The following is a 21,902-nucleotide window of genomic DNA, read 5'->3' as shown; positions in this document are numbered from 1 at the left end:
TGTCTTGGTCGCTTTGTATAGCTTGGGTTAGCGTTGGCCAAGGCTTGTGCCTTTCTCTCTACCTAGGAACAGCATTGTTTTTTACGTGAGTAAAATTAACTGGGTTTTTTTGTTGTATGATGAGAAGTTGTGTGTCTTCATGTAACGTTTAGACAACGTGGCCGAGCCCACAACTGGCTGGGTTACCCTACAATGCTGTGCATAGTGGCATATGATCGAGGGCTGAGTCCCTCTCTTAGCTTGTTATTCTTACTTGAGGGTAATGATGGAAATAACAAGTGGCAAGTTTTTTTCACACATAAGCAGAGCTGTGGGAAACCTGTTCAAACAAGGTCTTCGGCTGTGCTGGCGTGCATGATGTAAAGCTTACTCTACACATTGGCGTCGTATCAGGGGTAAGGTGGTGAGGGGTGGGTGAAATTATTCCCCGGTATTCCCCCCTCCCCTCAAATATGATTTTGTTTACAAAATGTGTGTTGATTCACTATATTTTTGGGGATACGGTGTAAATCCCTCAGCTTCTGCTGGGGTTGTGCTCTTGCTTAGAGAGAGGCAATTTCTCTGAAAATTGTTTGGTCGCTGTCATGTAGACTTATGACCAGCACTTAATCGAGGACTTATGTCTTCTCTCATCATAAAAAACGGCGTTCCTCTTACAGTAGTGAGAGTGTACTTTTTTGTTGTGATGGAGGGTTGTGTGTATCGTATTCATGTTAGGATCCACAACTGGGTTAGGTGTTGGCCTACAGAAGTTACATGTGTAGCTCTTGTACCAGGGCCCTTGGCCCCTTTCTTGGTCTGTGTTTTTTCTTCCTTTAGGGTAAAGGTGTAAAAATTCAGGTGGCAGGTTCGCACCTGAGCCTGAAGCCATTTATAAAACCAGTTTTTGCACAGGCGAGGTTATCGTCTGTGGCTGGCGTGCAGAATGTGAAGCTGTTACCCTAACAGGTATAAATGCGCTTCATGTAGCACGCTATGACTGGTGTCATGGCTCTGCTTTGTCGTTGCATCGTATCAGGGGTGAGGGGTCATGAGGGGTGGGCTGATAAACTGTGTGTATGTATGTTTGTATTAACACGTATCTTTTGAATGTATTCTGGTATTTTATAATATCTATATTTTTGTATTTTTGTATGTTTGATTTTATAAAACAGGGGAAGTTCTCGATAAGCCTCTAGGCTTCTAACTTCTCCTTCACAATGGTTATAACTTATTATGTATTGTTTTTACTTTTCTTTAACTGTGTTAATAAATAAATACAAATGCAAATACAAAACAAATATAACCAGCTCTGCTGTATGGCAATGGAGAATTGTTGAACCTTTGTATTTATATTTCTTGATTTAGCAGAAAACAGTAGAATGCATTTCGTTATTTAGCTATTTATGTCAAGTAAACAGTATGCTGTTTTTTTGTTGTTGTTTTTGTTCTGTGTTTGTAGCTCACCAAGGAAGAGGAACATGGAGAGGTGAGTTATATTATCGTATAGCTTACGCTCTGCTCTATTGGAACCCTATCCCTTATCAATCTAATACTGAATACATTTCTTCACATGTACACACCCATCCACCTGGCCACACCCACATCCTCTCCTCTACATAAGCGGGGACGTGGCCATACTAACAGCTCCTTCCCTATTTTCACCACGACAAGTGTCTGTATACACCACTTGAGTTTAGTGCCGAAATAGTTATTGGAAAGGAGTTACGTTTGGAGAAAAGGAGCTGCGTTGACATTATATCTTTGTTTTCTCTCTCACAATTTTTCGAGGAAATACAGCGATAATGTCTTCGCCACCGGAGTGTCTAGAAGATGATGATCATTCTGACCTCCACCGGCGTTTCGTATTAGGGGCTCGCGTCACTGAGCAATCCCTGCCGGCATTGCCTCCGGCTCTGCATCTGGACACTTTGCTTGGGAGTCGATCTGCCGTGTGAGGGCTGATGGCCTCTCTGGGCGGGTGATGTTTTTGTGACGCAGGCGCCAGGTGTGTTGGTTGTGGGGGGAACAACTCTGGACAAACGGATACCCACTGTCGCCGTGCTGGCCCCGCTTTTCAAGATGAAAAACACCCGGCGCGAGGGAGGTGAGCTTGGTGTTTGTTATGAGAATATCTCCATGCTCAGGTCGGCTATAGTCCGCGAGGGACTTGTTGCCGACACCGCTGTGTCTGGTAAACACCGTTCTGAAGAGGGACGTGTGTTGCCTTTTTTCCTTTTTTTCTTCGGATGAGGAGAGGAAAAGACAGCGGCTGTCTGAAGTAAGACCAAGGAGCTGGTGGTGGACTTCCGGAGGGGCAAGAAGAGGCCCCCCCCGATTCCCATCTCCATCCGAGGGGTGGATGTGGAGATGGTGGACTCATACAAGTTCCTTGGGGTACACCTGAACAATAAACTGGACTGGTCGGACAACACAGAGGCCCTCTACAGGAAGGGACAGAGCAGGCTGTTCTTCCTGAGGAGACTCAGGTCCTTCAATGTGTGCAACAAACTGCTGCAGTCTTTTTACCAGTCTGTTGTGGCCAGCATCCTCTTCTATGCTGTGGCATGCTGGGGAGGCTACATCAACTCAAGGGACACCAACAAGCTCAACAAGCTGGTGAGGAAGGCTATCTCCGTGGTGGGAGTCGAGCTACCTAGACTTGAGGTGATGGTAGAGAGGGGGATGATAAGGAAGCTGGATGCCATCATGGAGAACCCCTACCACCCCCTCTACGACGAGCTAGTCAAGATGAGAAGCTCGTTCAGCCACAGACTAATTCCCCCCCGACACTCAACTAACCGCCTCAGACAGTCCTTCATACCAGCGGCCATCAGGCTCCACAACAGTGGGCAGCGACTAGCAGCCTCCAGGCTCCACAACAGGGGGCAGCGACAGCGACTGCTACCAGACATTGACCTGGGACTTATAGGAACCCAAGGAGGACAACCTACACTACCTTAGGCTTACTGCACCCTATGTGGATACTGTGATACTGTGAATAATGTATACTTCAGTGGATACCGTGATACTGTGAATAATGTATACTCAGTAGATAGTAAATTATAACACTACCTCATGCATACTGCACCTTATGTGACACTGTGAATAATGTGAATATTCCTCAGCTAGTCAGATAGTAAATTATATTGACCATATTGATCAAATTGTTTACACTGCCTGTGTTGTTTTTTACTACCTGTATACTGTGTTGTTTTACTACCTGTACCCCCCCCCCCCTCCCCCCATGCTGCTATGATGCCTGAATTTCCCCAAGGGGATCAATAAAGGAATATCTTATCTTAAGTGTTGGCCTGTATTGCTTTTCTCACGTTGTACAGTTTTCAGTAGTAGCCGCTTAGCTTGCTTCTGCGTGAGCTAGTGGCTAGCGATAGCCGGTTTGAGCTAACTGTTAGCCAGTTAGCTGTTAGCTACAACGTTAGCTGCCGGCTGCGCTCGGCTGGGAACGTTAGCTTGATGCTATCAGTTAGCCTAGAGTTAGCTGTTTAGCTTGTGCTATAACCATTGGCGTAGCCATGAGAATAGCAGGCCCTGGCACTATGACGTCATCTTTGGCAGAAGATGTAGTCGGGCCTGCGCCATGACCGGCTGCAGGAGGGGGGCGTCACGCCGGAGCTAGGCTCCGGCCATAGCTTCTTCTGGCCTAGCCAGCGAGAGGCCTTCATCGACGTGGAGACCAACCTGTGTTGCGGCCTTTCGTCCTGCGTTCTTTGGTGCAGGTAAGATGTCCAATGGACATTACCCCACTCTTCCTTCCTTCCCCTCCCGAATGTTTTTGTTAATAACGATGTCTTTGTCTACAAAACATATGTTACTTCACTACATTTGGAGATACGACGTGTACTGTGTGTGAATTGTCTTGGTCGCTTTGTATAGCTTGGGTTAGCGTTGGCCAAGGCTTGTGCCTTTCTCTCTACCTAGGAACAGCATTGTTTTTTACGTGAGTAAAATTAACTGGGTTTTTTTGTTGTATGATGAGAAGTTGTGTGTCTTCATGTAACGTTTAGACAACGTGGCCGAGCCCACAACTGGCTGGGTTACCCTACAATGCTGTGCATAGTGGCATATGATCGAGGGCTGAGTCCCTCTCTTAGCTTGTTATTCTTACTTGAGGGTAATGATGGAAATAACAAGTGGCAAGTTTTTTTCACACATAAGCAGAGCTGTGGGAAACCTGTTCAAACAAGGTCTTCGGCTGTGCTGGCATGCATGATGTAAAGCTTACTCTACACATTGGCGTCGTATCAGGGGTAAGGTGGTGAGGGGTGGGTGAAATTATTCCCCGGTTTGCCCCTGCCCCCCCCCCCCTCCCCTCAAATATGATTTTGTTTACAAAATGTGTGTTGATTCACTATATTTTTGGGGATACGGTGTAAATTCCTCAGCTTCTGCTGGGGTTGTGCTCTTGCTTAGAGAGAGGCAATTTCTCTGAAAATTGTTTGGTCGCTGTCATGTAGACTTATGACCAGCACTTAATCGAGGACTTATGTCTTCTCTCATCATAAAAAACGGCGTTCCTCTTACAGTAGTGAGAGTGTACTTTTTTGTTGTGATGGAGGGTTGTGTGTATCGTATTCATGTTAGGATCCACAACTGGGTTAGGTGTTGGCCTACAGAAGTGTAGCTCTTGTACCAGGGCCCTTGGCCCCTTTCTTGGTCTGTGTTTTTTCTTCCTTTAGGGTAAAGGTGTAAAAATTCAGGTGGCAGGTTCGCACCTGAGCCTGAAGCCATTTATAAAACCAGTTTTTGCACAGGCGAGGTTATCGTCTGTGGCTGGCGTGCAGAATGTGAAGCTGTTACCCTAACAGGTATAAATGCGCTTCATGTAGCACGCTATGACTGGTGTCATGGCTCTGCTTTGTCGTTGCATCGTATCAGGGGTGAGGGGTCATGAGGGGTGGGCTGATAAAATCCTCCCCCCCTGTAACTGAGGGGTACAATTCCCTGACTGTATTACTAGATATGATACTTACTACCACTACCTTTGTACTTAATATTCGGCCACCCAGTACACGGCATAAATATATTATCATAAACACTCTCACGTAGATGAAACGGATCCAACACAAATGTACGAAGTCGAAACAGGTCTTTATTTCTACACAGCGATGGTGTGTAGAACAAGCACTTAATCACTTAATTACATTTATGAATTGAAATAGTATGCACTTTTATGGCAAAGAGTATTCGTCGGTATATCAATAGAGAATGTCCAATCTCTGAAGGCGCAGGTGGTAAATATACGACCTGGAATAGTTAAGGAATAACAGCAATGATACTTTAATGATTATATACTAGATACACTAGAGGGGGTTAATCCGGTCGCTTGTAAGCCGACAGGAGTAGGAGGGGGGGGGGGTAGAATCCGGCTGCCTCGTCCGGCCAAGGGTATCCCAGGTGAACCCACTGTAGTGCCGTTCAATGCGCCGGCGATCCTTGGACCACAGATGAAAGCAGGTGGACTCTTTGTGGGCCGGCTCTCTCCGGTCCACGGGGGAGAGACGTGAAGCGACCTCGTCTTGCAGAGCGTCTCCTCACCTTGCGTCCTCTCCAGGGGGGGGGGTTCCAACAACACGGCAGTGTCGGGGGTCTTTATCCATGGAATAATCAAAGTATACAAAGCATAATCCGTGCCTGGGAAGGCGGGCTGTCGTCGGTAGAATAATCCGGTATACAGGTCCACTCGCTCGTCGGCTCTGGGGCTCCTCGGGTGCAGCTTCACATGGGGTCAACCACCCTGGGTAAGCAGCCAGTTCTCTGCCCGAAACGATGGGGTACTGACTACGGTAGTATTCTCACCGCACGAAGCACTATATATTAACAGACTATTATTAGCTTAATAGACTACGTCCAACTCGACGATATAGTGCCAAATATGACTATTCAAATATTAATATACACGATGTCTCAATACCGATGGTAGGCGAACTTGGCCTTACTCCCACACGTGGCGTCGCGGGGAGGCTTTACGTCTGTGACTCTATTGGAGGGTAAGAAACTGGACTGAAAAGAAAGTCCTACTTTAGTAGCGCAGTATATATACGCACTATGAACAAATAGTCCCATTAGTGGTGCGGTAGCCAGATTCCTACGCGGAACTAGGACTTGTTCGTACATGTGGAGCGGTACGTTTGAACTGGGTCTGAGGGGTATGGCAGCCTGGCACCAAGGTCTCGACCAATAGTAGAATGGAGACTATTATGGGATGTTCAGTAGGCTAGAATGGATATTCAATGCATATTGTACAAGGAATATACAAGGGATATCAGGGAATATTAGAGAATATACAAATACAATTAAATATATATATATAAATAAATATATATATTCGGTTTAATCTGGCCCTTCACAACAGCCACCCCCTGAATAGGTCCCAGACCTAATCAGTTAAACAGAGACAGATTAATCGCGTTGTCTATTTACACATGAGGGTTTGCTGTAGGGGTCAGTCAACTTCACAAAGTCATAGGGTTGTAGGGTCATGGTCATCATCGATTGTGTCTGGGAGTCGAGGCAGTTCTATGAGCCTTGCCACGGGACGGGTGTAAGTGCGACCCTGGACGAGCACTTCAGCTGCTCGGACCTTGCCGTCGGCACCGGTGATCACTTTGCTTACGCGGCCGGCCGGCCACATAGCTCTGGGCAGTGATTGATCAATAATCATGACGACTGTTCCTTCTGTCAAATTGTCTCTCTCCTTTACCCACTTCTGGCGGGTCTGTAGAGACGGTAGGTAGTGCAGTAGGAAACTGTTCCAAAACTTGTCGGCTAATACTTGGCTGTACCTCCACATTCGTCGGCCGTTCGCTTCTTCAGGCCGGTACATTGTCTGGGGTAATGCAGGATCTAGCCGCCCCATCAGGAGTGTGTTGGGGGTAACTGGGTCGATATCCGCCACATCACTGGAGACATATCCGAGGGGCTTCGAGTTAAGTACTCCCTCAATCTCCATGAGGACTGTCATTAGGACTTCTTCCGCCACAGTCTGGGCCCCAAGTACTGCGTACAGGGCTGTCTTTATGGAGCGCACTTCTCGTTCCCAAGTGCCACCGAAGTGGGGTGCGTTTGGGGGGTTGAATTGGAAATCAACCTGTGCTGGAGCGAGGTGGGTCTTAAGTTCTGGGCCCATAGCTTGGAAGCTCTCTCTCAGCTCTCTTTCGCCGCCTTTGAAGTTTGTCCCATGATCGGACAATAGGGTAGACGGTCTTCCTTTCCGTGATGTGAATCTTCGGAAGGCCATAAGGAATGAGTCTGTGCTCATGGTCGGGAGAAGCTCGATGTGTATCGCTCTGGTGGTCATGCATTTGAATACAATACCCCACCGCTTCTCGGTTCCTCTTCCTTTCTTTATGTGCAGCGGGCCAAAGCAGTCCATACCCGTTGAGTGGAATGGCTTGTCACCGATTCGGAGGCGACATGGAGGAAGGTCAGCCATCCTTGGTATGCTGGGCTGCGCGCGCCACTTGCGGCAGTCTAGACATGTTCGCTGGAAGCGTCGTACCGCCTCTCTTCCTTGTAGGATCCAGTAACGACGTCTGATTTCCGCGAAGACTCTTTCTGCTCCTGCGTGATGTACATCCTCATCGTATTTCTTTATAATCAGCTCTGTGACCTTGTGTCGGCTGTTCAATACGATCGGGTATTTAATGTCATCCGGTAGATTGGGGGCTCTGCGTAGGCGACCACCCACTCTGATGAGGGTATGAGCGTCGCTCTCGGGGGCCAGGTGAATTAATCTGCTGTCGGATGGGACGGGCTTTCCTCCCTGTAGACAGGCCAATTCATCGGGGAACGAGTCTCTCTGGGCTCGCTGCGGTAGAAGCAATTCTGCTTCCTCGTAGTTAGCTGCTGACATATCAGCGGGGGACTTGCACTCTGGGTGGTACCGCAGGAATGTTCTTTGTTGTGCACTCTCTATGGACGTGCAATCGTCTATGTTAGGGTCGGTGGAGGCTACGGTGCTCAATCCACAGAACACAGACTTCTTATTTTCCACCTCCTCTGGACTTGCTTCCCTCGGGATAGGCATGGGCCACTGTCCTTCCGGGAGTCTTAGGAATGCGGGGCCGTCACTGTAGACATTGCGACGGGTGAGGTCATCCAGGGGCATCCCCCGGGTGATGACGTCAGCTGGGTTCTGTTTTGTATCAACGTAGCGCCACTCTGTTTCTCCGGTTAACTCTTCGGTTAAGTCTTGAATCTCGGTGACTCTGACTCCCACGAAGACTTTGTACTTGCATGAGTCCGATTTGATCCAGGCGAGTACCGTCGTGGAATCTGACCACAGGATTGTTCTAGACACCGGTATGGTGAGCTCACGTTGGATGAGCGTGGCTAGGTGCGCTCCGGCTAGGGCTGCGCAGAGCTCTAGACGTGGGATAGATTGTTGCTTGCGTGGGGCTATTCTCGAGCGGGCGAGGACAAATGCTGTGTAGATCTCTCCCCCCTGGTCTTGGGCCCGCAAGTAGGCTACTGATCCGTATGCGACCTCTGAGGCGTCACTGAAGACGTGTAAGTCCATTTTACATGTCTCTGGCCTCACCGTGGGTGGGAAGTAGCTTCGGCGCATATTAACGCCTGGGAGTGAGTGGAGCTCCATCTCCCACTCTCTCCAGGTGGATGCAAGGTGTGCGGGAATGGGGTCGTCCCAGCCCTGGTCCTTGTCCCACAATGCTCGTACAATCATTTTTGCCCTGGTGGTGTACGGTAGAATACATCCTAGCGGGTCATATTGTCGGGCGAGTGTTGTGTACACACTCCGTCTGGTGGTCGGCGCCGCCGCCGGCCTTCCCTGCTCCGTAGTCAGGGGCTTGTGTCTGTAGTGAAGCGAATCTGTTTTGAATCGCCACACCAATCCCAGGGTCATCTCCTGGGCTTCTCCCGGGATTGTAGCCATCCAGGTCTCGCTGCTGGCTGCCTTGTCCTCGGAGGAGAGGCTGCGCAGTACTTGCGGATCGCTGCTGGCCCACTGCCTGAGATCAAAGCCGCCTTTGATCAATGAGGCGCGGAGTTTAATCAGGAGAGCCTCGGCTTCTTCCTGGGTTGAAAGGCTTTGTAGACAGTTGTCTACGTAGAAGCTGTTCTTTACGCTGTGTCGGACCTCTTCGTCCGCTGCTGGGTCCTCTGCTACATGTTTCTGTAGTGCAAATGTCGCACAGCAGGGGCTGCACGTCGTTCCGAAGGGGAGGACTTCCCATTGGTAGATGGCTGGGTGCTCATCTCCTGGCTTCTCTCTCCATAGGAACCGTAACAGGGGCTTGTCCGCCTCTACTAATCTCACCTGCAGGAACATTCCTTTAATGTCCCCGCTGATGGCCACCTTTTCCTGGCGGAAGCGGAGTAGAACGCCGAGTAGGGAGGGGCCGAGTGTGGGACCGGGCAGTAACTCTTTATTTAGATTTTGGGATCCGATCTGGTAGCTGCAGTTAAATACTATGCGGTCTTTACCGTTGTGATGGACCTTGTGGTGGGGCACGTACCACGATTCAGTGGTCTGGTCAGCCTCTTTAATGTCCATCATTGTGACGTGTCCCGCTGTGATGAGCTTCTCAATCTCAGCGCGGTATACACTCTCTTGGGCGGGGTTCTTGGCTAAGCGCCGCTCCGTGTTCAGCAGGTACCGTTCTGTGGCGTCTGTCTTGGCGTGGAAAGTAGGCATTCCTTCTCGCCGCAGGAGTGGCGTGGCGTATCTCAACACGCCGTTGACCGGGACTCTCTTGGTCCCTGTCTCGAGGAGGTGAATTGCGTAAATGTCATCTTTAGAGCGAATGTCTTTCTTTCCGTTCTTAAAGGGCATTTGTTCCAAGGTCCATAGCCGCTCTACGTGTTGCAGGAGTGCAGTTTCTCCCTCTGTGACTCGGGAGTGGAGACATCTAGTGGCTGTACTTCGGTTGAGAGATTTGGCGAGCGGGCCTTGGAGAGTCCATCCCAAACGGGTCTCGACTGCTGCAGGACAGCCTCGGGGTCCGGTATGAACCCGGTCTATCGGGACAATGAGGTCTGCATGGTCGGAGCCTATCAACAGGGTCGGCATAGCATTGTCTATGAGTGGGATCGGTAACTTGCGCAGATGTGCATATTTCTCCATCAGCTTGGCGACGGGGTATGTGTACCGCGACAGTCCTATTTCTTGGCTGGTGAAAGCGTCTGCAATCTGGTACCGTCGCTCAGGCTGGCCGCTTGCTGCGATAGAGAATGAGACATTCTCGCCCTTTATCGTCTTCAAATCTCGTCTTATTGTCCGAATTGTCATTTGGGTTTCGCTTCCCCGCAGCCCTAGCTGGGCCGCAGCGGAGGCGAGCAGCAGGGTCTTCTCTGACCCGTCATCGAGGACGGCGTAAGTGTCCAGGACTTTATTCTGGTAGCTTAGTGTCACACGCACTACTTTTAGGAGTACTCGGGCTCCACTGCTGCTGGCGGGATCGATGTACATGACGCTCGCTTTGCGGCTGGATGGTGCAGGTGAAGGGCGCCGTCTGTTACTGTCGTGAAGTATGTCCAGATGGGCTCCATCGCACTTGGTGCACCTTTTCTTTAAGCGGCATTCGGCTGCCATGTGTGAGCGCGCACAGCGAAAACAGCGCTTGTTGGACTTTATCCATTGACCTGCTTCCTCCGCGTTCAGCTTGGGGAAGGAGTCACATTGCGCTAGCCAGTGTTCTTTCTCACAGTAGGGGCACACTATCTTCCACTTCTCCGTTCTGGAGGGGGTACTGTGGCTCCTGCTGCTCGGTACTGACTCCGATTGGTGCATCACGGTCACCGATCTTCTTCCATCATTTAGTCGTCTGGTTCCTTCTCTGGAGCCAGGGGTGCTCCGTCCGAATGTATCTAGCCGTAGGCTGCTGACTTCTCTCGCCAGGAAGTCTGCTAGATCGAGGAGGTTCGGTTCGGGGCCATTCGGGTCTCTGTGGTCCCTCTGCCGCCTAAAGCGCTCCTGACGAGCGGGCGGCAGCTTCTCCAGGATCCTTTCCACATTTGAGTTGGCGTAAAGTTCATGCCTCCCCTTCTCTCTTTGCGCTCCCAACATCCCTACCAGGGACTGCACTCTGATGGACAGGTCGTCCAGTGCTCGATTATCTATTGCTGGGGGTAAGCGGTCGATGTGTCGGATCTCCTGGATCACGTAATCCCATATGCGCCCATACCTCTGGTCCAATGCTACCAGCGCTGCTGTGTATGGGGTGGTGGAAGTCGCGTAGGCGAGCGCTATATTATGTGCGCGGGGTACCTTTAAGTGCTTCAGTAGGATGGCGTATTTGTGGCGTTCATCCAATACATCCACCAACATGGTCTCCAGACACATGCGGAGTTCTGTATACTGGGCCCGGTTCTCTTGGGTGAAGTCGGGTACCATAGGCGTGCCAATGTATGACGCTGACTGTGGATACATCGGCGAGCGTTGGGGGAGAGGCCTCCTAGGCGAGTCTCCTCCCGCTCCTTGGTATGGGCTGGTACCGGCAGTGTACCATGGCCCGCTTGTCCAGGTGCTGTTCCTCGGTGCGGGTCGTGCGTCGTGCTCACCCGGGTATAGAGTCGGGGGTCTGTAGCGCAGCTCCGCGGGAGTATAGCCTGGGCTGTACCGGGCCTCCTGGTCCGGTAGAGTACTGTGCTGTCTTCGGGCGTGGTTCTCCTCCTCTTCCTCTTCGTCTTCAGTTAGGTCATCCAGTGCTTGTAGTCTCTGGTTTAGCCTCTCCACAGGATATGCTGCTCCTTCCCGGTTGCTAGGTCTCGCTTGGACCGGTGGGGGGAGGTGGTCTGTGGGGGGTATAGACCTCGTCTGTTGGTCAAGTTCAGGGTTGTTTACTCGGCTGGGGGATGCCGCCCTGGAGGTGTGTCTAGACGAGTTCCTGGAGCCTCTGGCGGAGGGAGAGGGTGTTGTCCGTCTGATCAGCTGTTCTATTAGTTGCGACTGCTGTCTGTCGCGCGCTGCGTCCCGTTGAGCACCGGCTCGTTCTCGGGCCACATTCTCTTCCATCTGAATGCGTCTTATTTCTAGACGTATCTGCTCGTGTTCGCTTCGCTGCTGGATCTGCAGTCGGTCGCGTTCAGCAGCGGCGTTCAGGCTGATGAGGAAGGCCTGCTGTAGGGTCCTCTCTGCCTCGCTGGGAGAAGGCGGTTGTATAGGGGAGCCTTCCCTCGGGGTACTCCTTGCGGAGCCTTGGAGTTCTATCTCCACGGTGCTCTCCCCGTCTTCTTCCGTGCCGAGTTCTCTCTCGGTAGCGTTGTATTCCTCCCGGGACTCATCGGGGACTACTTCTTCAGTACTGGCGGGGTGTGAAGTCATGTCTGGTTCCCACTGGTCCCCACCGTGAACTTGGTCAGTTACATTAGAGCCCGTAGGGGCCTCTATGGTCGGGGTAGTCTGGGCGTTGGGGTTAGACATACTTTTACTTTCTAGTTTTACCGCGTTTACTGTTAGTAGAAGACTAGGTTGTTGACTGACAGCGTAAGCCTCTAAGTACTGAGGGAGCCGTCGTTCGCGCTGCGGGCGTTGGTTAGGAGGATCGTTTCGTGGAGTGTTCATCATAGGCCATTTCAATATTAATAACACTATATTAATATTACACTAATTACCCTCCGGCTCGAAGGACCAATTGTAACTGAGGGGTACAATTCCCTGACTGTATTACTAGATATGATACTTACTACCACTACCTTTGTACTTAATATTCGGCCACCCAGTACACGGCATAAATATATTATCATAAACACTCTCACGTAGATGAAACGGATCCAACACAAATGTACGAAGTCGAAACAGGTCTTTATTTCTACACAGCGATGGTGTGTAGAACAAGCACTTAATCACTTAATTACATTTATGAATTGAAATAGTATGCACTTTTATGGCAAAGAGTATTCGTCAGTATATCAATAGAGAATGTCCAATCTCTGAAGGCGCAGGTGGTAAATATACGACCTGGAATAGTTAAGGAATAACAGCAATGATACTTTAATGATTATATACTAGATACACTAGAGGGGGTTAATCCGGTCGCTTGTAAGCCGACAGGAGTAGGAGGGGGGGGGGGGTAGAATCCGGCTGCCTCGTCCGGCCAAGGGTATCCCAGGTGAACCCACTGTAGTGCCGTTCAATGCGCCGGCGATCCTTGGACCACAGATGAAAGCAGGTGGACTCTTTGTGGGCCGGCTCTCTCCGGTCCACGGGGGAGAGACGTGAAGTGACCTCGTCTTGCAGAGCGTCTCCTCACCTTGCGTCCTCTCCAGGGGGGGGGGTTCCAACACACGGCAGTGTCGGGGGTCTTTATCCATGGAATAATCAAAGTATACAAAGCATAATCCGTGCCTGGGAAGGCGGGCTGTCGTCGGTAGAATAATCCGGTATACAGGTCCACTCGCTCGTCGGCTCTGGGGCTCCTCGGGTGCAGCTTCACATGGGGTCAACCACCCTGGGTAAGCAGCCAGTTCTCTGCCCGAAACGATGGGGTACTGACTACGGTAGTATTCTCACCGCACGAAGCACTATATATTAACAGACTATTATTAGCTTAATAGACTACGTCCAACTCGACGATATAGTGCCAAATATGACTATTCAAATATTAATATACACGATGTCTCAATACCGATGGTAGGCGAACTTGGCCTTACTCCCACACGTGGCGTCGCAGGGAGGCTTTACGTCTGTGACTCTATTGGAGGGTAAGAAACTGGACTGAAAAGAAAGTCCTACTTTAGTAGCGCAGTATATATACGCACTATGAACAAATAGTCCCATTAGTGGTGCGGTAGCCAGATTCCTACGCGGAACTAGGACTTGTTCGTACATGTGGAGCGGTACGTTTGAACTGGGTCTGAGGGGTATGGCAGCCTGGCACCAAGGTCTCGACCAATAGTAGAATGGAGACTATTATGGGATGTTCAGTAGGCTAGAATGGATATTCAATGCATATTGTACAAGGAATATACAAGGGATATCAGGGAATATTAGAGAATATACAAATACAATTAAATATATATATATAAATAAATATATATATTCGGTTTAATCTGGCCCTTCACAACACCCCCCTTTACTGATTGGCCGGGAGGTGGGACCTCCTGCCTGTCAGTTTTCCCCTGTCGGCTGAGGGGCAGCGCGTCACAGGGAGGGGGAAGGGGGGGGGGTTCCCTGGTTCCACTCCCTGTTAGGATGGGTGGGTCACGGGATTTCCCCCCGGCCATGGGATACGTCACTGGGTGCGTTTCCTATTGGCCAGGAGACGTCCGTGAGGTTACAGGCTCTGTGCTGCAGACCGCTGTCTTTGTCAAAGTTGGATGATGCGTTGCATTCGAAAACTGTTCGTTTTCTGCTCTGCTCTCTATTACAGTGTGTATTGGGCTGTTGGTCATTTGGCCCAATTATTATTGCATGTATCTTTTTCAATTGTACTCACGTGGAGGTCTCTCTGGGGGAACTTCTGTCTTCCCCTCTTATGTGAGGAGCGGAATTGACGGGTTTGCCCTCAGTCGCGTCATATAAGGCCCGTGTCTGTGTCTTATTGACCGGCTTCCTGCTGCTCGTCCCAGACGGCATGGAGGGAACGTCGTCTGGTGTTTTCTTATTAGAATTCACCATTGATGTGTTTCGGGTTCTTGTCGTGCATATAGCGCTGGCCCTGGGTGCTTCCTATGTGGAACCACGTTTTTGGGCCGGCGTGCCTTGGTTGCCCAATTCGTAGAAACTGTTTTTTATGCGGGCGACTAGGAGGAGATTTTTTATCTCTACCGAGCGACACACGTACCTACCCCCCTCTTAGGACTGGGGATGGCGGCGTGACTAGGACGCGGGACTGGTTCTGGTCACGCCGGACCAAGTCAGTTAACCCGTTGTCCGCCGTGGCGCAGATCTGCTGTTCTGGTACCCCTAAGGACTTTGTGCTTTTCCGGGGGGAAAATGCCGGGTCGGTCCGGGCTTCGCAGGGATTGATGTCGTGGATGTGTGTGTCATATGTATGCCACTACGGCTTGCCCATAACAGTGTTGTACCTTGTTAGGGGGCCTGGTCCTTCTCCATTGTTTCACTCCTCCCTCCCCCTGCTGGGCAGGGATGGGAGGGGGCTGTCGAGGTGGTTGCTGTCAACCCCTCTAGGCATCCCTGTGTAGGTCCCGGTCCGCCAGGTCCAGACTCGTTCCTGTCGACCTGTTGGCCTGGGTTAACCCTTTGAAAACTAAAACACTTTGTTTCTAGGTTTTTCTTGGTGGGTTAAGGGAACAACCGCCTCCTGTTAAACTAAACATAGGGAGGTGGTTGGTTCTCCGGTGTGTTGGTAGCAGAGTCGACTCTCGGGTTGAGGCCGAGCTTGACACCGTCTGCCCGAGAGTGTGCCCCCGCATTTTTCATGACATCTGCCAATTGTGTCGGCCTCTCCTTTGAACCTTGACCCCGCTGGAGGGGTCGGGTTTGTTGAGGTCATGACATGGTGCACAGCATACCGAACACCCCTTCCGCCGGGTACTGTTCTTACAGTAGACCCTTTAGGCACCTGTCTAGTCCGCAGTGCTCCAGGCACAGGTCGAGTTCTGGCCTGTTGCCTGGATTGAGGGATCAACCCCCTTGGGGGGTTGTCTCCCCGGCGCGCCGTCTGGCCCCACAGTATTGTGGGGGGGTAGCCTCTTGGGGCTTACGGCCATGCCAACCTGGACACGCCTGATCTCGTCGGATCTCGGAAACTAAGCAGGTTCAGCCCTGGTAGTTCTTGGGGGGGACCCCCTGGGAATACCAGGTGCAGTAAGCTAGAGTGCTTCAGGGCGGCGTGCCAAAGGGGGGAAGGGCCTACTCTTGATTTGGGCCCTGTCCGATACGCTGGCGATGTGGGGGGTGGTGTCATCAGTGACCGTCTGGTGGGGTCCCGATGCTACGGCATCGTTGACCTCACCGGGCCCCCTTTTTCAGGGGGTCCTGGCCCTCAGGCTGTTCCTGGGGCTGGGTAGCGTTCCGCTGCTACGGCCTTGCCACGGGGTTGGGTTCTTTACCTTTGACCCCGTGATGTTGGGGGCTGTAACCGTTTTTTTTCTTCCCGTTCGTTCCCTAGTGGCATGTGGGATGCGCGCCTGAGTGGTCGCGGGTCCTTCTGTGTGAAGGTAAGTCCCACGATCTGCTCACCCTGTGCGTTTGAGCTGCTAAACCCTCTTCGCACAGTCGGATCCGATTCCCTCCCGTCCCCCTCTAGGGGGGTCCGGGGGCTCGGGTCCTCCCCAGTTCTGATGGTTGTGGGGGGCCTCAGCGGGTACATTTGTCGAGCTTCTGCTCTGCTCAGCTCCTGTGTTCCAATAGAGCAGAGCGTAAGCTATACGATAATATAACATACGGTTATCCTATAACCATAGTTATAGGAGTATAGCGAGCGCTCTGCTCTGACTCACTGAGGACCCCGTGCCCCCCCCCCCCGTGGTGAAAGACTTGGGAAGGAGCTGTTAGTATGGCCACGTCCCCGCTTATGTAGAGGAGCGGATGTGGGTGTGGCCAGGCGGATGGGTGTGTACATGTGAAGAAATTTATTCAGTATTAGATTGATAAGGGATAGGGTTCCAATAGAGCAGAGCGCTCGCTATACTCATATAACTATGGTTATAGGATAACCATATGTTTTCTATAGAATCAACCAATCAATCTCCTCCATTAGTTTTACTCACCAATCCTGTAATGTCTTATATTGTACAGTAGCTTTCAAAGTGAAACATATTATACATAATGTTGGTTCTGTGATTTTGGATAGCTTAGTCTATGTTTGTGTATCTGAACACATTTGCTTATTTGGCAGTGGCTGGAGAAATCCTCTTCCACCCATTAAGGCAACAACGGGTCACTCATTTTAATTCCACCCATTAAGTGCATGTTTGGGAGACTTTAACGCAGCAAGGGGTCATTCCACCCATTAAAGGGGCATGCCAACATTATGGGAAATGCCATTACTGTCTACTCTAGAGTCAGACGTGTGTTCAGTAGAAACCTACCTACCTAGCTTAGTACAAATCAATGGAAGCGGATATGGACCACTATCCTAGTTTAAAACTCTGGGAGAGGTATTTTTGGCCAACAACTACAGTAGGCTAGTGATCAGTTTGCTGTTATGCTTTATCTTCTTTGTAAATTGTTATGCTTTAAGCTCTTGCAGCAGGGAGCACAGAGTAGAACCATATCGCCAAGACTAACTATATATGCCATTGCCATTTATTCTGCATTATAATTAATGGTTAAACTAATGACGTGAGTGATTCCTGATAGAATTTTCTTTTATCTAACCCTAACTAACCTTACTGTCATTCACTTGTCCTAATATACTAACCTACACTGTAGCACTCAACACTTTGATGAACATTGTTACTCAGCTGATAGAGTTGTGCCCTTCTTGATGACTTGTCGTACAGAACTTGTAAGTCGCTTTGGATAAAAGCGTCAGCTAAATGTAAATGTAAGTAAGCCAATGGCATTACATCAACTACACTACTAGCAAGTATTGCATACCACATGTCGATAAATCGGAACTATCCCTTTAATATTAGGACTAGATTTAGGTTAAATTGAGGCAGGGTTCCTACAGTCATGGAAGACCTGGAAAAGTCATGGAATTTGTAAATAGTGTTTTCCAGGCCTGAAAAAGACACACATGGACAATGTTTTAGAAATGTACGTATGTGTATGTGTGTGTGTGTGTGTGTGTGTGTGTGTGTGTGTGTGTGTGTGTGTGTGTGTGTGTAGGCCTACCTGTAGTGCTCTGGTGCATGTTTGTCAGTTAGCAGCTGCAGGTAGATGGACTGAGATCTTCTCTTCATACACCAGTTCTGCCAAGCGAGGGAGATGAAAGGATAGCAGCATCACTATCAACATTTTGCCACATCAGCATCATCATCATCATCATCATCTGTTGCTCAGTCACTTTCCTTCCAACCCCAACAGCTTTAGTTCCATTTACTGCCTCTGAAGGAGCTTATTTTAGTAGAAATTGACTTACTCGATAACTTCCAGTGCCTCTAAAATGCATCTAAATCTCTCTCCAGAGACATACCTTTTCATATGTATGAGATTTCTATCACTGTAGCAATGATGCCATCACTCTTGTGTTGGATACTTGCTTTGGAATTGCTCCATTTTTGCATAGGCAAGTATGTGCTGGTAGAAACTAGTCCCAAGTCAGCCTTAAAGGAACACGCCAGCATTATGCACAAATGTGCTTACCGTCTTCTCCAGAGTCAGCCAATTCAATTCAATTCAATTCAATTCAATTCAATTCAATTCAAACCTTTATTTATTCTCGAAAGGACAACTGAGGTCACCCTCATTTTCAATGTCGTCGAGACTTACAGACATTTCAATGCATAAATTTTTTACAATATCATAATAATAAATATGAATAACTCTATTTATATAGCACTCTTCATACATGGACCGCAGTCCAGAGTGCCCCACAGCAATTAGTATAAAATGAACATAGGCATAAAATCAGCATATAGTTAGTTGACAGAATAAAAAACAATGCATAAATTGCAGACATAAGAATAGGTATAAAAGACAATAAAACGAATGTGGGAATGTGGGAGTGGGGGAAGAAATGTATTTTGTGGTGTCTGTGTTAACGCAATTTAATTTGTGTATTCTGTTTTATAAATTTTTGTTTTTTCCATTGTTATTATCTTTGTTATGGTTAGTACTATGTCCTGTGAAGTCCTGTTTATTGTTATTGTTGCTGTGTTGTGTTGTCTTGTTTCATGTGGAAAAAAAGAAAGAAAAAGAAAATAAAAAATTTGATAAAAAAAAGAAGACAATAAAAGTAGTGCAACGTAAATGTGCAGACATAAGAATAGGCATAAAATAAGTACAATGTGGGCGGCTAGGTGGTGTAGTGGGCAAGGCACTCGCCACCAATGTGGAGACCAGTGGCGTCGTTAGCCCTGGGCTTCCGGGGCTTTAGCCCCGGATGTTTTTCTCCTAGCCCCGGACCTTAAAAAAAAAAAAAAAAAAAAAAATTGTTTAAAATTTCTTTTTTTTTTTTACCTTTTTTTTTTTTTTTTTTTTTATGTTAGCATCCCCATTGTCTGTGCTGAATGTTTGTTAGTGTTTGGTATTTTTTGTTGGTTTTTAGTACTTTTAATCCATTTTTAGTAAGTAGTTTTCATTTGATCCTATCATTCTTTCATTCACCGATTTGTGGACTTGAAGATGTGCACTTTAACACAGCAGCACCTGGAGCCATCCATACCCATGTCCAGTGTCCACTGACAAAGACATGCTCATGATACTGTGATAAACTATAATAAGCTTTAATCGAACCCTGGTTCATTTCCTCGGATAGTCCGGTTGGTTTGGGGTGGTGTGAAAGCTCATTCACTCTTGCAAGTGAACCCTGCTACGGTTCATTTGAGATGTGAATGCAAAGCGGACCAAAGGCAGGAAAAGACCCAAAAATCGAATATTTCTTTTATGAGAAGACTGAAACATAATTATAATGAAACACACAATAGTTTTTTTTCGATTGCTTAAGCATGATTTTGAAAACAGGGCCCGGTGTTTCAAAACACACAATTAGCACAACCACACACACAATTATCAGAACACCTCAGATCCTTTGCTAAATTAAACACTTGTCAAAATCATACACTAATTTATAAAAACTACATTTTGTTACCATATGAAACACACGTTTCATATGACTCAATTCTGTTTGAACCAGTTACACACACTGCTGTGCTTAACCTAAAACACATTTAGCAATTCTACTTCTCAGTGATTAGAGTACTGTAAGTGAAGTATGCAGAGAATGTGCAAATATACAATAAATTCACCAAACACTACACAAGACCAATGCTGTAGAGTAGACTGATGAAAATATAATTTATTTATCTACATAAACCCAAATCAATGATGCAGACTGCTAAAAAAACATTTTCTCTCCATATACCCAAATCAATGATGCAGACTGATGAAAATATAAATGTTCTCTCCATATAACCAAATCAGTCAACATTTCAACATGGAGAATCACAACAAAACATGTCCCAGTTTTCATGCTACTATGTGCATAACACTGTAAGCTCAGCAAATATCAGACAAACATAAAATACTGTATCCAGTACAGGTTAAAATTACAGTAAAACAAAAACAATTTTGAAAAAATGTAAATAGAGTACAGAAAATACTAGACATTATCTCTTTGCCTATGGATCTGGCAAGAACATTTTTTGTTGTGATTCTCCATGTTGACATGTTGACGGATTTGGGAAAATTTATATTTTCATCAGTCTGCATCATTGGTTGTCTTGTGTAGTGTTTGGTGAATGTATTGTATATTTTCACGTTCTCTGTGTACAGTACTTCACTCTCTTTCCATTTTGGTTGAAGACAGGTGAACTCACCTGCTGCATTTTTATAGTGCTTAAACCTGATTGGTGTATCTACAATTAAGCAATGGTGTGTTTGTGCATCTGATGGCTGTGTTTAACCAATTGGCTCATATGTGTGGTAATTTGACATTCTGTGTCTAATGTAATGGAAGTGTGTTTAGTGTTTTGCAAATCACTGTGTGTATTGTTTTGCAAAAAGTGTGAGGCTGACATTGTGCTTATAGGGGTGCAAATCTGGGCCTACGTTTTGCTCCTTGAGTGTAAGGTTTTGATAATTGTGTAATACTTTTGATTTGAGTGTTTATGCAATTGAAGAAAACTGTAAAGACTAGAGATGAACTGTTTATTTCTTTTGTACATAGGCTGTGCATAATGTTTGTTTGTTTGTTTGTTTGTTTATTTGCTTATGTGTATGATTCTTAACTGTTTTTATTTTGTTATTGGTGTATATGTGTGTATGTATGTACAGTATATGTATATATATTATATATATATGTATATATATGTGTATATATGTATATTTGTACTCCTGTTGGGGCCTCTTGGACCAGATCAATGTTTTATCTGGCAAAATAAAGGTTAAATAAATAAATAAGAAACTGATGATTTGGTCCTGTTAACTTTGAATTTTCTATGGGAACTGCCCAGATCCCTCTCATGGACATGGACCTCACTTTGAGAACCTCTAATGATTCGAGTTCTTCAGTATTCATCTCTAATTACTCTAAAATTGCGTATTTCTGTGTTTAAAAAAAAAAAAAAAAAGGGGGGGGGGGGGGGGGGCCCTCCACCCCCCCGGGCTGAAGCCCCCAATGTTTTCTAACCCTAAAAACGCCCCTGGTGGAGACGCTGGGTTCGCGTGTTCGAATCCAGCTCTCCACATTGTTTTCAGTTTAGCTGGTCGTCCGCAGTAATACACATTGGCCGTATTACGGGGAGGGAAACTGAAGGGTGGGGATTGGGCGTTGTGGACCGCGTCTCCTACAGGTCGGTTGGTGCGCCTGCGCAGTAGAATCAGGAAGTGTCGGGGGCAGCGTGAGCCTCCCACGCGTTACTCCTCGCCACTGAGAGATCGAGCTGCGCAGGTGAAAAGATGCGACTGCTGTTACCTCAAGTACCGGAGGGGACTTGTGCTATGTATGACTTAGTCCACATTGCAGCCGGCTTGTGGGAGGCAAGAAACAGCGTTCATGACAGGGGAGGGTTGAATTGGATGATACGAAATTGGGATGGGAGAAAACATAGAAAACGGGAGAAAAAGTGGATCAAAAAAAAATAAGTACAATGTTGCTCGAAGGCATGTGAACCCCCCCGAAACAGCCAGTCCCCCAATCACCCCACACATCAATTCCCACCACACTGTCATGCACAGCGACAGGAACCATCTCCCCCAGTCCCGGCGACCTCGCCACCACGAGGAAACCAGCGAATCCCACGCCCTCACCCCCAAACTCCACGAAGGAAATGATAGGCCACGCGCCCCAGGACCTGCAGCCACGACTCCAAACACTCAAGCAGACAGACACAACAGCGGTCAAATGAGAAGACCGAGACAACAC

The 21,902-nt window shown here is 48.1% G+C and overlaps 1 protein-coding gene across 2 annotated transcripts in view; it reads right to left on the bottom strand.

Moving 5' to 3' along the window:
- Positions 1-21,902, bottom strand: part of ecel1 (endothelin converting enzyme-like 1) — a 169,259-nt gene that overhangs the window by 8,413 nt on the left and 138,944 nt on the right. For both annotated transcript variants that reach the window (XM_084335646.1, XM_084335647.1), the window contains exon 16: positions 17,711-17,787. In XM_084335646.1, coding sequence (XP_084191772.1) covers positions 17,711-17,787 — 77 coding nt within the window. The remainder of the gene's footprint in view (positions 1-17,710; positions 17,788-21,902) is intronic.

The sequence above is a fragment of the Notolepis coatsorum genome, assembly GCF_963971535.1.
Source record: "Notolepis coatsorum genome assembly, chromosome: 1".
In the NCBI taxonomy this organism is placed as follows: Eukaryota; Metazoa; Chordata; class Actinopteri; order Aulopiformes; family Paralepididae; genus Notolepis; species Notolepis coatsorum.
Note: the sequence above shows the minus strand (reverse complement) of the source record. Positions and strands in the feature narration are given on the sequence as shown.